Source organism: Haliaeetus leucocephalus, unplaced genomic scaffold, assembly GCF_000737465.1.
Source record: "Haliaeetus leucocephalus isolate CR32 unplaced genomic scaffold, Haliaeetus_leucocephalus-4.0 Scaffold184, whole genome shotgun sequence".
Lineage (NCBI taxonomy): Eukaryota > Metazoa > Chordata > Aves > Accipitriformes > Accipitridae > Haliaeetus > Haliaeetus leucocephalus.
Window position 1 is genome coordinate 13,335,945 of NW_010972620.1, and position 13,757 is coordinate 13,349,701.

Below are 13,757 nucleotides of genomic sequence, written 5' to 3' on the forward strand. Positions count from 1 at the left end.
TGGTTTTGGATTATTGAACAATCCATTATTATTCCTAGTTGCCACAGTAACATGAGGAGTCAGCAAAAAAAGACCAACCCTGTGACCGACTAACCATGATATTAAACTAGAGATGATGAGATACTGAAATTACCCTTAAAGTCTCTTATTATTAAGTGTACTAGAATGCACTATGAAGTGCCTTAACAGCTAGACTGCACAAACACAGTAAGGTCCCACTTCTAGAAACCACTTAATTAATAACTAATAAACTGTTAAATTTAAACATGTGCTAAACCAAGTTAAGCAAGTTCTTGTGTAACTTTCTGAACTGAGCTAGCAGTGAACATGTACATGATTTGTGCTTTCTAGAATCAGTGCTATGACCCATGTGGATATTAGAAAGAAGACAGCAAAAAAGTACATATGGGAACGCCATCTGGTACTTAGGAAAAAGCTCTTTTTCAACATCAGGCTGATTTCCATGCATACTCTGTGGCCCATAATATTTATAACATATATATATAGATACATAATACATACACAGAAAACAATTTCTCTAACTTAAAGGATATTAAACAAACTCAGATGGTATAGACATAACCATATCTTGTTATAAATTTCCTCTGTCTGGAGCTTTTGCTACAAAATTCCAAGCATTTAATTTATAAAGTAAAAATAACTTGAAAATATTTTTGTTTCACTATTAGCCCTGTTGCTGGAGCATTTTGATCAAGAATGCAGTAAAATAAGGAAATGAAAGCCACTCACTCCAGTTTCTTGTCCCCTTTCATTTAGCAGAGGTATGAGTTTGAAGGGAAAAGATCTGCTTTGGTTACCTACAAGATCCTTAAGTGCTACAGATGCACTGCCAATTAATCTGAAATGAAGTAAAAACCATTATTAGAATGCAAGTATACATCAAACAGAAGTTTCCTTTTGTCTTTTGCTAGTGTCTGTTAGTTGACCAAATAACTCCAGCCATGACTTGAAAACCCAAGACACAACAAAAGATCATTGCAAATGTTATCTAATGATTGTATACTGCTAATTTGTATTTTCTGTTTCACTGCACTTAAATGTGCTGGTGTTCTTTACAGAAGACACAGCTTTAAGCTAAAAGAGGTTAAAAACCTAAATTCAAATAAATTATATGTGTATTTTTGAAAATAATCTTCTGTATAACTTTCAACAACCATGTCACTTGTTTCAGCCACTGAATTCTCATTGCTAAACTAAAGGATGTAACACTTTTTTCCCCTATATAGCTTTGCAAACTCTCAGATAAGAAGTAATGTATAAAAGCTAGATATGACACAGAGACACAAAACCACATACACAGATCTCTGTAATGAATACAATGAAGCAGAACAAATGTAATCAATGTGCTTACTAGAGCCTTCACAAAATTAATCTTCTTGCCCATACTCTACATTTTGGAATAGGTTCATATCCTTGCCTCTAAATTCTCAGAATGTTTCGATATGGCTCTAGAGAGGCCTACCAAAGGATACCCAGGGGATCTGACATGATGCAGTAGACTCTCCTGAGCTCCTTCTGCCTACTTTGGGACTGCATCTGTCATGCCCATTCTCTTCAAAAAAGTGAAAACTGCATGCACTTTTAACCTGAGAAACTTCTCCTAGGCAGAGTTTCTAACAGTGTGGCTGGCATTGGTCTCATGATATCTGGCACTGTATTTCGTTCCCATAGTATGTAATAGCAGTTCACTCCCATACTGAAGTAGATTATTGGAATAACTGAGATTTTTGCCAGTGAAAAAACCCTAAGATAATTTCACCCTGTAAATATTACAAAGAACATGTCTTACAAACAAAATACCAGCTTTGCTGCCAAAGCAGAAAAAAGATCTGTACGCAGAGGACATAACTGAGGTCCCTTTAAATATATTATATTGCTTTTTCATGGAGAAGCTAAGGATGCAAGGGCACTTTTTGACATGGAACTACTCTCAGGTGCTATGTCATGAGAACATAATTTACTTTTTGCAAACTACATTAGGAAAGGTAAGTATAAAACATTAATTTCCTGCAAATATACACTCCAGGTATTACACATTACAACTTTTGTTTAGCTGTGCACAAAAAATAACTACACTTTCTGTTTGAATGATCTGTTAGAATTACTTTGGTGCTGTCACCTCCTCAGTCAACTCTGCTTTCCCAGTTCATCTCACTCCTCCAATTCCAGTTGTCTTTTTGATAGTTTTGACTCACTACTCAAACCTTTCACTTCTGCCCCCCAAATTGCCAGAGGACAGTAATATTCCAGCTATGCCTCACATATTCGTCACACAGAGGGGATGGGCTAGATGTGAAAAGCAGTTTAAGATCAGGCCATGCTGCAGAGGAAATGCATGAAGCTGTTCTAACCTTTAAGATGACCATAACTGAAACTCTGATGCCATTTCTAACACCTGCCTCTCCTCCCTTTACTGAATGGACACCTGTATTCAGTATTGTAGTCTTGATCCAGTGTCCTTTAAAAAACTATTGAAATACACCTAGTTATTTCAGTGAGCATTAGATTAACCATAGGTACATTTTCACTTTTTACAAATTGTTGCAGAGCTGGGCGTTAGCTGAAACACTGACTCTACACATTTCTCAACTTTAGGGAGCTTAAGAAGCAATTTCTCCTGTTATGCAATCAAAATTGCATTCAACCCACAAGACAAACCTAGATTTGGAACATTAGGTATACATGCAGTGGTCTTATTTATCCCTCTAACTGTAGTATTATTTCACATTGCTTATGATGTGATGTAGCAAATCTAGACACTAAAGAGTAAAGTCTACCTAGCTCAGGAAACAACAGCAGATGGTCTCTCTTAAACAGAAAGAGGGTTTATTTTTTCCCCTGTGGCTTCAACATTCCAAAAATTGGGGCTATACAAAAGTCAAGCAAGTCTGACATTACACACCAAAGAGAACATCTCCCTCTATATTTGACCAAACTTTTCTATGTAAAGAGCAGGTGCCATGCAGACAGACACTGATACTGTTCAACAGTCAAAGAAAAGCAGAAAAGGTTCATTCCATAACGATTGCAAATCCCAAAGCAGTTAAGAGAGAAAAATATTGGGTAGCTTAATGCATTTTTCTCTTTATTACATAGCCTTAACATGGTAATAGCTTTGAAAGCAAGTATAATATAAGCAAATGGCAAACTATTCCTACAACTTCATTTACACAACTGCATACTGAGAGAAACCAACTCCTCTTCCCTCTTCTTCCTTCAATGCAAAATGAATCAATAAAAACTTTCAATTCCAAATATTCTTATTTTCCCCAAATCCTTCAGTCGTGACTATGCCTTCCTTACCATTTGAGAATAACAGAGAGAAACATACATAGTTTGAGGTATCACAGAAGGGAAAAACCCAACAAGACTACCCAAAACCAGCTAGGCCAAATCTGATTCTGGAGAAAGGCAAAGAAAATCTTCTATGCACATTTGTAGAAAAATTTTGTAGACTTGCTCTTTTGATTTGATATGAGCTGGAGTGACTTACATTAACTCCAAAAAGAACTTCAGTTCAGAAGTCACGCAGTCTCAAATCATCTGGATGACTTTCAGCAACCACACCCACCTATCTGGTGATATTAACTCAAGAACAGCTGTTCAACAGTAGTGCTTTTGAAATTTTCCAGTGTAAATTTCCATTTCTACATCCTCATCTGTCCTGTGCAAACGATAACTGTGTACAGATTTGAATACACAGTAATTGTTTTTAAAATTCTGACAACCTTCAGAAGACTGAAGAGGGAGTCAGTTACATAGACTACTTGTTTGTTACTAGTTGCCCCTAAAGTCCTTTGTTTCCCCCTCCTTTAACAGGTTGGGCAACAATAGTCTCCAGTATTTTTCCACTCTAGCAAGAGTAAGAAATCTAATATTCACCCTATACACTACCTTAGCCTACTTCTAAGCTTTAGGTAGTTAGTCTTTTGCCTTCCCCAGAGTGGTCCTGTTTACTGGATTTGGGATGTTTCAACCCTCCCTTCGCAGAACCACACAACTGATGAGTTTGGAAGGGACCACTCAAGATCATCTAGTCCAACCCCTCTGCTCAAGCAGAGTCAGCTAGAACAGGTTGCCCAGGACAATGTCCAGTTGGGTTTTGATCATACAGCTACTCAACAGCTGAAGTAATATTTTCAAATGTAACAAGGAATGCCTCAAGGTCATCACTAAGTCTCATCTTTGTCACTTACACAGGTCTTGGAGAAAGCCTTTTTCCTGAGATGCTTCTCTCATGTCTCTAATCTTTGGGCTAAGTTGGGTAAACCAAGTCAGCCAAGTCAGCAGCAGCTGTTGTGACAACACGTCCATTAATGGTTCATGGCTGTTTAATGCTTTGCTGCAAGGTCTGCTGCTATACTTGCTTCTGATATGTAACTAGAGCCCCAGTTCTCTGCACGACTACTGTGAAGTTGCTGCATTCCTCTGAACTCTGAAGACTTTCTACCTTCAGGCAGGATTCCCTCTGAAGTCATAACCTTCAAGGTGACAAGAAGTCCTTTCTTTCCAGCACAGCTGAAAAGACGTTGCCACCTATTCATCCTCAAAGGACACTGCTCTTTGCTGGAGCTCTTTCAGCTTTCTTCCTCTTCCCTAGGCAGACAACACTCGCCTGTTTAATTCCAGATCACACTGGTCTCTTTGCCACCATCAAGTGGGATAGTTTCTGCTTTTGGAATACCTCAGTACATCCTCTGACATTTTGTTCATCGGCTCTTTTGGCAGTAGATAGCAAATGAGTATTGGCTTCTTAACTCTGCTTGAGTACCTTTTTTGCCATCCCCAAGACTTGTATGTGTATAGTGCCCAGTCAGCCAGGTCTCTTAAACTTTTCCAACTTTGCAGAAGTAAAGCAAAAAACCTGTCCTGCCACAAGCAGTTTAAACATTCTGGTCTACCACTGAATAAGATACCAAAGATAAATGCAAAGACCGTGGATTTTAAACCACTTCAAATCAGTACTAGGCCTATGATACTTTCCACCCCTGTAATCAAAGGGAAATACTTAGTTTATCAGCATGAAATCAATGAACTACTGATGACCAACTATTAAACACAGTGTTGCGTTTGTGCCAAAGCTAATTAATCCGTTAGCGCTGTGGTTAGCACTTCCTGTTAGCTGCCCAAATAACCAAGAGAAGTGAAACTTCACACCCTTCTCTGGATCAGGAAATGCTAACTCACAGTACCAACCATTTTATTACTCCTCCTCTGTTTGAAGTTAGCAATTTATACTAAATTCTTTAGCATATCATGTCCTCCAGCTGCTTACATGCTACTTCTACTGGAAGCCCAGTGATTTTAATCCCCTGAGAGTCAAGCATTTAAATCCTTTTGACTTATTTTTAAGGGTTTATTTTGGCAGGGGTTTATTTTCGCAGATGTTTATATTGATTATTCTCATCACCAAACTTGATCCCACACTGCAGTTATAATTGCTACACTCAACCTTTCTCAGTGTATATGTACCATTACAGATTCTATGCTACAAGACCCAACACCCACCTTCTGTTATTTGTGCTGTGTTTTGAATTTTTATTAAGAGCAAACCAACTATTTTTATCTTCTTTAGTTATTTGATAATACTCTTTGCAAGAAAAAACTCTAAAAAAGAAACAAAGCACGGGTACTATTTTGTGCAAGGCAGAAAACCTCAAAACTGAATCATAACCAGGCTGGACCTTGCATACAACATATGCATGGAAAATGTGCAACTATGCACAGCCACACTGACGCAGAAAAGAATCCACACAAAACGGTACAGCTGTAGGAGGATTCAAACAATCTAGAAGTTATTTAACTATGGAAAATACTTAAACATGATTAAATAATTTGCTGCACTGTTCATTTGTGGCTGCATTTTTCTGCTTGAGAAAAGGGTGCGCCCAATCTGTTTTTCCTCTGTGTCGCTAGGTTACTAACTATGCAAAGAACATGGGGAAACACATAATCCCAACTCTCTTTCAAACAGAATGAAAATCACTTCATTCAGACACGACTAACTTCCTGTTAACATTTTTTTTCTTAACTTCACAGGGACAACTGAACTGGTTTTTTTTTTTTTCGTTTGTTTGGGTTTTTTTAACTGCATAAAGATTTGTGTTCTGAGAGTTTGAAGTCTTTCTACTAACAGTATTAGACATAATAGAAAACAGATGTGTTCTCTTTTCAAACATCTTCATGCTGGAAAATCTAGCTAAGCATGGATCATATGAGTCCTCTCTAGTTTATTCCTATGATGGTCTGTCTGCATACATGTCAGTGTGGTTTGCTTTATTTATCTTTTCCATTGACTGTGTCTTTTTACCATGAAGAGCACTCATTTAATCTATCTACAAAAGTTTAGTGATCCTGTAAATGAAGCAGTAAATTCTATCTCCAGGAAAAAAAGAAACAGAAAAATATTCAAATGTTCTTTCAGGTTTGATTTCTAAATGCCAAAGCAATGAGTTAAGTGTTTTGGCACAGTGTAAAAACAGAGTAACATCCACTGTGCTCCTCCTCCTGCGTCAGTATAAGAATGGGCTAGATCAACAGCTATGTTAAGTTTCTAGGAGTTGTAACAAATCATGGGTTATATTGCAATCTTCTGCTGTGTTGTTCTAGAGGGGAGTATGAGTTCTGTAGTTACCTCTTAGGCGCAGCAACAGACCAGGTGCCCAGAAGTAGTTAGGAGTAGCACTGCATGGAGCAGCAGAGTGTGTATTGGCTAGGAGCTTTGTGAGTGAGCAGCCAGAGAGAGAGCTGGGTTGAGAAACACATTGTTCTGCTTCTAGCCTACACTGCAGCAAAGAACTGTGGCAGAATGTTTGAGCAAAAGTTGTATCTACCTTGAAGATAACAACAGCAATCCCCATTGCTTATTTTCCTCCAGAAGAGAGAAAATAAAGCCAAAGCCATGGTGTAGTTTCTTCTCAGCGCTCTTTCTCAGGCAACACAGTCCCATAGATGTACCCTTTACACTCAAAAACTAAATCCCAATTCAATCTAGACTTTAAAGTAAAATATATAAAAACATGAACCTCTAAAGGAAAGATTATTGATTTATACTCAGATCCCACTTAGCTGAAACACCAGATACACCTCCCAGGTTAATGGGTCCACTCATGAATAATGTCAAAAGCACATGGCAAACCCTGGGTTTCTGAAATAATGTGCCTTTACCTCTGAAAGACTTCAGTTAACCACATCAAATTTACAAGTAAAAATTATTACAACATTGTCCAGCCCTCTCTCCATTCTCCCCGCCCCCCCCCTTTTTTAAACTGTCATTATAATAGCTCTCAGTAGTAAGGACCTTAGGTAGGCCTTGTACTCCATCTTTGAGTGTCATTTGCACACTCTTCCACCAAGCATCTTTTTGGAATGCTGCAGCACTGCAGGCATGTATCTAACTATAGACTTTTTCTTAAGTATTAAAGAGGATACTGTGAAAGAATAGCAAAACTGGGATATGGCAGTCCTAAATCTCTCTCAAACTCAGTATTAGTCAATAGAATCAGTAACTCTACAGAAACACAGGTTATGCATACATGCATGCTAATATATGAGAAACTTACTCCATGGTCTCTCTTTCATATGCTCCTTTGTCTAAATGTGAATGTTCGTTAATACCAAATCTCTTCTGCTGTTACAGTGCTTTGTGTCTTTAAACGAAATCCAAGATGACATTTCCTATTATCTTGTTACAGTCAGGAAGCCTGCTCATGTGTCCCACTTCTCACCCCCTTATCCTATTTCCCTGCCAACAGCCCTTCCAAACACATCACATGCTGCAAATATGTGGCAGTTATTGAGGATTTATTTTCAAAGAGCATTACTTGGAAGGTTTTGCTCTATCTTTGGTATGGACTACACATATTTTTGCACAGCTCCATACATGGAAGTTACTTTCCCAAAGAATTTTACTGGTTCATTTTTTAAATTGTATGCAGAATAAGTAAGTGGTGCATAAACCAGTGCATAAACCCAAGCAAAACAAACAGGCATTTGCACAAGCTGGGGGTTAAGCGCTACAAATATGAGTCCAGATGATATTTACAAATACAGTTTGAAAAAAACCAACACGTGCCTTCTTAGCTTTGAGCCCATGTACAGAGTGAAACATTTTAGGGGCTTCAGATAAGCACTTTCCTTTATTTTCTGATATGTTATAAAATCCATCACAACATTCTGATTACTGGCAAGCTTTCCTGTATCAAGTTCTGTGATTTCTGGGATTTCCCTAAAGCCAGAGGCATGCAACATATTCCTGCTTTACTGACCTACAGAAATCTCAAGAATGAGAGATCTGAGGGCATCGGCTTGACTCAGAGTGATTTTATGACAGAGCTGTTGGAGTATTGTAAAAACCTGAATTCACATATTGGGAGGAGGCAGAAAGTAATAAAGAAAAGCTAACAATGGAAGTGGACTACTATCAATAAATATGAATGTATGCCTAGCTCAATGTCACAAAATATCCAAACTTGCCACACAAAAAAAAAAAAAGGAAAGAAGATGATAACATACTCCCTTTCAAAATAGCAACAGCCAACACTACTTGGCATTTACAGAAAAGAGGGAGCATGGGAGTGCAGCGAACAGAGAAATAGATCCTTGTTTAAAAGCTAGGACTTTATACAAAGAATCAGGAAAATGGCATCTAATTTTTCACAAGCTGTTGTTTTTTCTGCACAGATTAAAAGAAATATCTCTGAATAATGCTTGTCCAAATGTATCTATTCACCTTTTTAGACAAAAATCCTATGATTTAAGCAGAGATAGGCAGAAGATCTTAACCACTGTGGGACAGCTAAAGATTAAACACATTGATGAAGCTTTATCTTATGTATGTTAAGAAAGAACTGCTAGACTTTGCCAGAGCTTTTAGTACAAGCATGTTTCAACACAAAACAATACACTCTATCCCTGCTGTAGATTATCTAAAAGAAAAGCTTTCCAATTAGCTTGCTGCCACCCAAGACCTTACCCTTTTCCTGCAGGTGATTTCAAGGACCAGGTTTATTTCTGTGTGATGAGTCATAAAATAAATGGCATGCAGAACACAAAAGGTTGCTAACAATTTCAACTGGTAATTTATGTCTTCTTCGTTGAAATGATCTGCATGCATTGCTTTAAAGTATCCTGTACATCTACAATTCTGATATTAAATTAAAGCTTAAATCCTACAAAATTCTAGATACTTTTTTTTTTAAATCTCTATCATCTTATGTTCAGAACCACATAAAATTTGTTAGAGTCTGTGTTATGTATTTGTTTCATCACAAATACAGCAGGAACTTCAAAGTCCAGGTCAAAATGACAAAAAGCGCCCTCCAGCTTTACTAAAGTTTATATAGTATACTTTTTAATAGAATGTGAATTGAATTCTAGTGCTCCCACATATACCATTTTAATTTTTCATGGCGACAATTTTTAAATTTTTTTCAATGGCCACAGTCAAAAGATCCTATCAACTCAATTCACAGGAACAAATCTATTCTTATTAAAAAAAAAGTTTGAAAAATACAAAGATTACTCTTAAAAATTAGTTGAACAAGACACCTTAATTACTTTTATGTTTGCTTATTACATGTTCCTGTTCTGTAGGAGTATAAACCTACAAAAAATGTTTAAATGCCAACATGGGACACCTGACAGCATTTCAGTACTCTACAACTTTTTATAATGTCATCTCCTTTTATATAAGATAGAAGCCTCAATTCAAGGTGGCTCCTTTCTCAGTGTCTTCAACAGCACGACTAAACTAAAAAAAAAAAAAAAAAATTTAGAGAAAATCATACACTCGTGCATCTTTTCTGCTGTAATTACTTCATGCGTAGAAAATCTAGACATGTTTGTCATTTTTTAGTTGACGGAGATCTATTTGGTTTGTGTGATATCCTTCCAGGCACACATAGATATAGCTACTGTTTGTTATCTTCAGTTCTCTAAAATTAATAATAAAACCTGATTTTGTCAAAACTAAATCTAAGCATCTTACTACTACATGAAGAAGTTTTTGGCTGAGCACTGAGGAATCAACAAACAACTGCACAAATGAAACTGTCTTTTAGCCTCTCACAAATGAAAAAAAAAAAAGACCATACACAAAAAGATCTGCAGCCTTAGATCCCATGATACTTGATTTTTAGATATCTGAAAAATGCAGAACCCAATTTTAGGTATCTAGGTGCTGTACATACTGCACTGGTAGAGTTTAGACTTTTAGAGTAGGATTCAAGCCTATCCACATGCACTAACAGTACTAACCGACCAGAAATGGTGCAGGAGGGAAAGAGCCTTAAATTCCTGCATGTTAGGGGCATCATGAAAATGGGTGTTTCTATCTACTGCAGACCTAAACTCTAAATCCTTTACTGATAGTAGGAGTCTCTGCCTTTCCTTTCCAAGAAATGAATGTCAGAAAAGGCAATTCTCAGTGGCCTCCCACCCCATTTTTATAAGTCTCAAGTCCTCTAAGGAATGGGAAGCTAGATATCCATTTTCTTCTTCTGCTGAGGTTATTCAATTTACTTTCCACAGAAGACTCTCTTAATACCAAACTACATATTTTCTTTAAAAAAACCCAACAAACCAAAACAAAAACACCAAACGAAGAAAAAATCCTCAATCCATTTTTAAACAATGTTTTTAAAATATAACCAGAAGAGGAGGTAGCAGCAGCATTGGTAATCGTCCATATATGCAACAAGCCTGAGGTTTGTAACACTCGACCAACAACTGCAGACAGATTCATTTCCCTACTCAGTGTGAGAGAATTTACTCTCACACCTGACACTGAAAAAGAGTTCTGCAAGCTGATCTTGGGGAAGTTACTTTTGTTTTCAGGTTCAAGCTTTTTAATGACCATGCAGAGAACTCATAATTCATTGGGCCAGGAATAGTACAGTAGGAACATGACATTTCATAGACCCCCCTTGCAAGGACACTCAAGACAACAGAAACCCAGATTCCATTCCCAAGACAGTTTTTGTATTTTATTCAACATACTTATCCTGATGACTAAGTCAGTCTTCTAGGAGATGAGTCTAGGACTTCAATCCCTCCAGACAAGATGGAAAATTGAACTTAGGCTTCCCCTCTTCCTAGGCAAGACTTAAAGAAGTGACGTAAAACAGAGCCTCTCAGGGAGATTTTTAAAGATGGTTAAGGGCTTTAACTGCATTTTGTAATTTTTGATGGTTTGTGTTAGCTGTGCTCTGAGAATGCCAATTACGAGTTCTTCAGAACTACTTTCTGGACACTTATTATGTATAGTAGTCTTGGGTACTGCCCTGCATCATTCTGCAAGATGACAACCTGCACCATGTATCTGTAATGGCATAAATCTAGTTACACAAGGACCTTTATTACAAGTGAAATATGGCAGCTGTGGTTTTCAAATTACAGTAATAGGTGAAGGGATGTATATTTTACCCAAATTCTGCTTTAAATGCCTAAAATAGTCCTTGAATTTAGCTTCAGCATGTCTAAAATTAAGCATAAAAAGAAAGCTGACACTGTGCTTCAAAGTAACAATCCAACTGGTGAGGGATGGAAAGCCCACTGGCTTATAGGCTACAAGTAGGTGTTACATCAGAAACCATCTAATTGCATCCATTGTTTCTCTACAGCAACTATCAGTTCCATTTTTTCCCTGCACTTCTGTATTGAAAGTTGTGCTTAATACTGGAAAAAAAAAGAGAACATACTTGTTTTGTCCAATTGTTTCAAAATCCTTCACAATAATTGTCAGGGAAGATGAATTATCCAAAGCAATTCCTTTCAAGTCAAATTCAAGAATCTGAACAAAAAAACAGAGCAAACCCAAATTATAATTACAAGTCATGTGTAAATTAATTAACAGCAGAGTAGCATATACAACAAAATTATTTAGAAATAAATTTTGCTTTTAGTGAGAGACAGACCAGACCAGCTTCCATTTGCAAAAACAAAGTTAAAAATCTGGGAACATGCTCATAGCACATTCTTGATTTGCTAGTTACTACTAACAACAACAGAAAAAGAACTAGATTGTTTAATACTGAGCCATAACCTCTTTTGCAGTTCTACATTCTTACACTAACATAAGTATTTTCTTATCATTTATAAGATCTGATACTATTCCCCTGCAATACTGGTTGAAGTCAGCTGCTGTTGAATTTAGACAAATATTTGTAGGTTCCCTTTCTTTATACTCCTAATTACAAAATGTAAGAATAATCTTTAACTTTCATTTCTGGTTGTGAAAAAACACTACTAAGAAAACATTTTCCCAAAGGAAAACATTACTGAAGATGCAAAATAGGACCAGTCCTACAAATAAACCATGAGGAACTTCAGTACATGATTCATTCTAGTTCTGTAGGGTTTTCTCCTAGTATGTAATAAAGGATCCAGTTATGTTCCCATACATGTGGCTAAGCAATGGCTAAATATCATTTGGTCCAAAGTAAGAGGGAACAAAACTAGGCCACAAACTCACCAGATATCCATCTACTTTTACCTAAAAGCATTACTTAATGAATTGAAACACAAGGTGCAAGATGAATCCATTCACCTGCATTTACTAACACCTTGAAAGAACACATCAGTAGTTCCTGTTCCTAACTGATATTCACAACTGTAGAAATCGACTTACCAATTTTACAAGCATTTTGTCTTAAAAAAGACCAAGAACTGATTTTAAAAAAAATTACCTCATTCCAAACAGGATTAAGTTCACTGTCAATTTTCTTTGTTTTCTTTTTTTCATCTGCAAATACAAACAAAGTGTGATTATCTGTTTTTGCTAAAGCACTACACAAATATCATAGTTTTTCCTTTCACTTTTCAAAAGAATGTGAGCTTTAAACCAAATGTTCCAATTCTTTTTGCCTCTTCCAGTAGCTGCACATTTTACAATCAAAATATCTCCCAGGCAATTTTAGTAGTTGAGGCTTTTTATTCTGTTTCGTTTAAGCATAGCTAGATGTATTCCCAAAAAGCAAAATTAATGTTTACGTTTCTCAACCTTTTATGACCCTTGACTGCAACTTCAGTAATGATGCAAGAAGACAGACTAGAAGACCTGAATTCATCAAACCAAACAGTAACCTCAAAGTGATGAACTTCAGTAGAAAAGAAAATGTGTTACACATTTACCATATCTGAGTTACAAAATACTTGTGTTTAGCTCTGAAGTAAAATCACTTGGGAAAAAAAATCTTAAGAAGGTATGCTTACAGTGTCAGCACTTTCTGCTTTAAATGAGCAAATATTAGCAGAAATACATATGCATACAAGAGGAATTGCAGTCCTTCCTGAAAAAAAAATGGTTTCCAGAGGTTATGCAGATCATTTCACTGACATTTACTGTAGCCTAAAAATTACAATTTTTCCATACTTCACAGTAAAATTTGCATTTGGTTAACCTACAAATCATGGGAGTGTGGGGCGTGGTGTAAATTATATCTAGCGTGGCATTTGAATTCAAGTTCCTTCTCCTGAGAGGAATAATACAACTCAAGTGTTGCAGAGGCCCTTTGCAGGCTCCCCTCACCTACTAAAAAAGGAAACAAAATTCTGTTCTTAAAACAGGTTCAAAGAAAGTAACATGCCACGGCTTTATTTTTACTTTTTAGTTGCACTATACGTATACAGCTCCAATGGAGAACAAGTCTTGACATGACACTCAGTAGCACAAAAGAACACTGGCAAACACGCAGCTGTCTAAAGAGAAATTATACAGTGATAACAAGTGAGTATAT

General features: G+C 36.8%; 1 protein-coding gene across 2 annotated transcripts in view; it reads right to left on the minus strand.

Moving 5' to 3' along the window:
- The window catches only part of MYOF (myoferlin), a 72,100-nt gene that overhangs the window by 53,196 nt on the left and 5,147 nt on the right, over positions 1-13,757 (minus strand). For both annotated transcript variants that reach the window (XM_010564928.1, XM_010564927.1), the window contains exons 2-4: positions 12,708-12,763; positions 11,721-11,812; positions 751-859 (exon numbers count right to left, since the gene is read on the minus strand). In XM_010564928.1, coding sequence (XP_010563230.1) covers positions 751-859; positions 11,721-11,812; positions 12,708-12,763 — 257 coding nt within the window. The remainder of the gene's footprint in view (positions 1-750; positions 860-11,720; positions 11,813-12,707; positions 12,764-13,757) is intronic.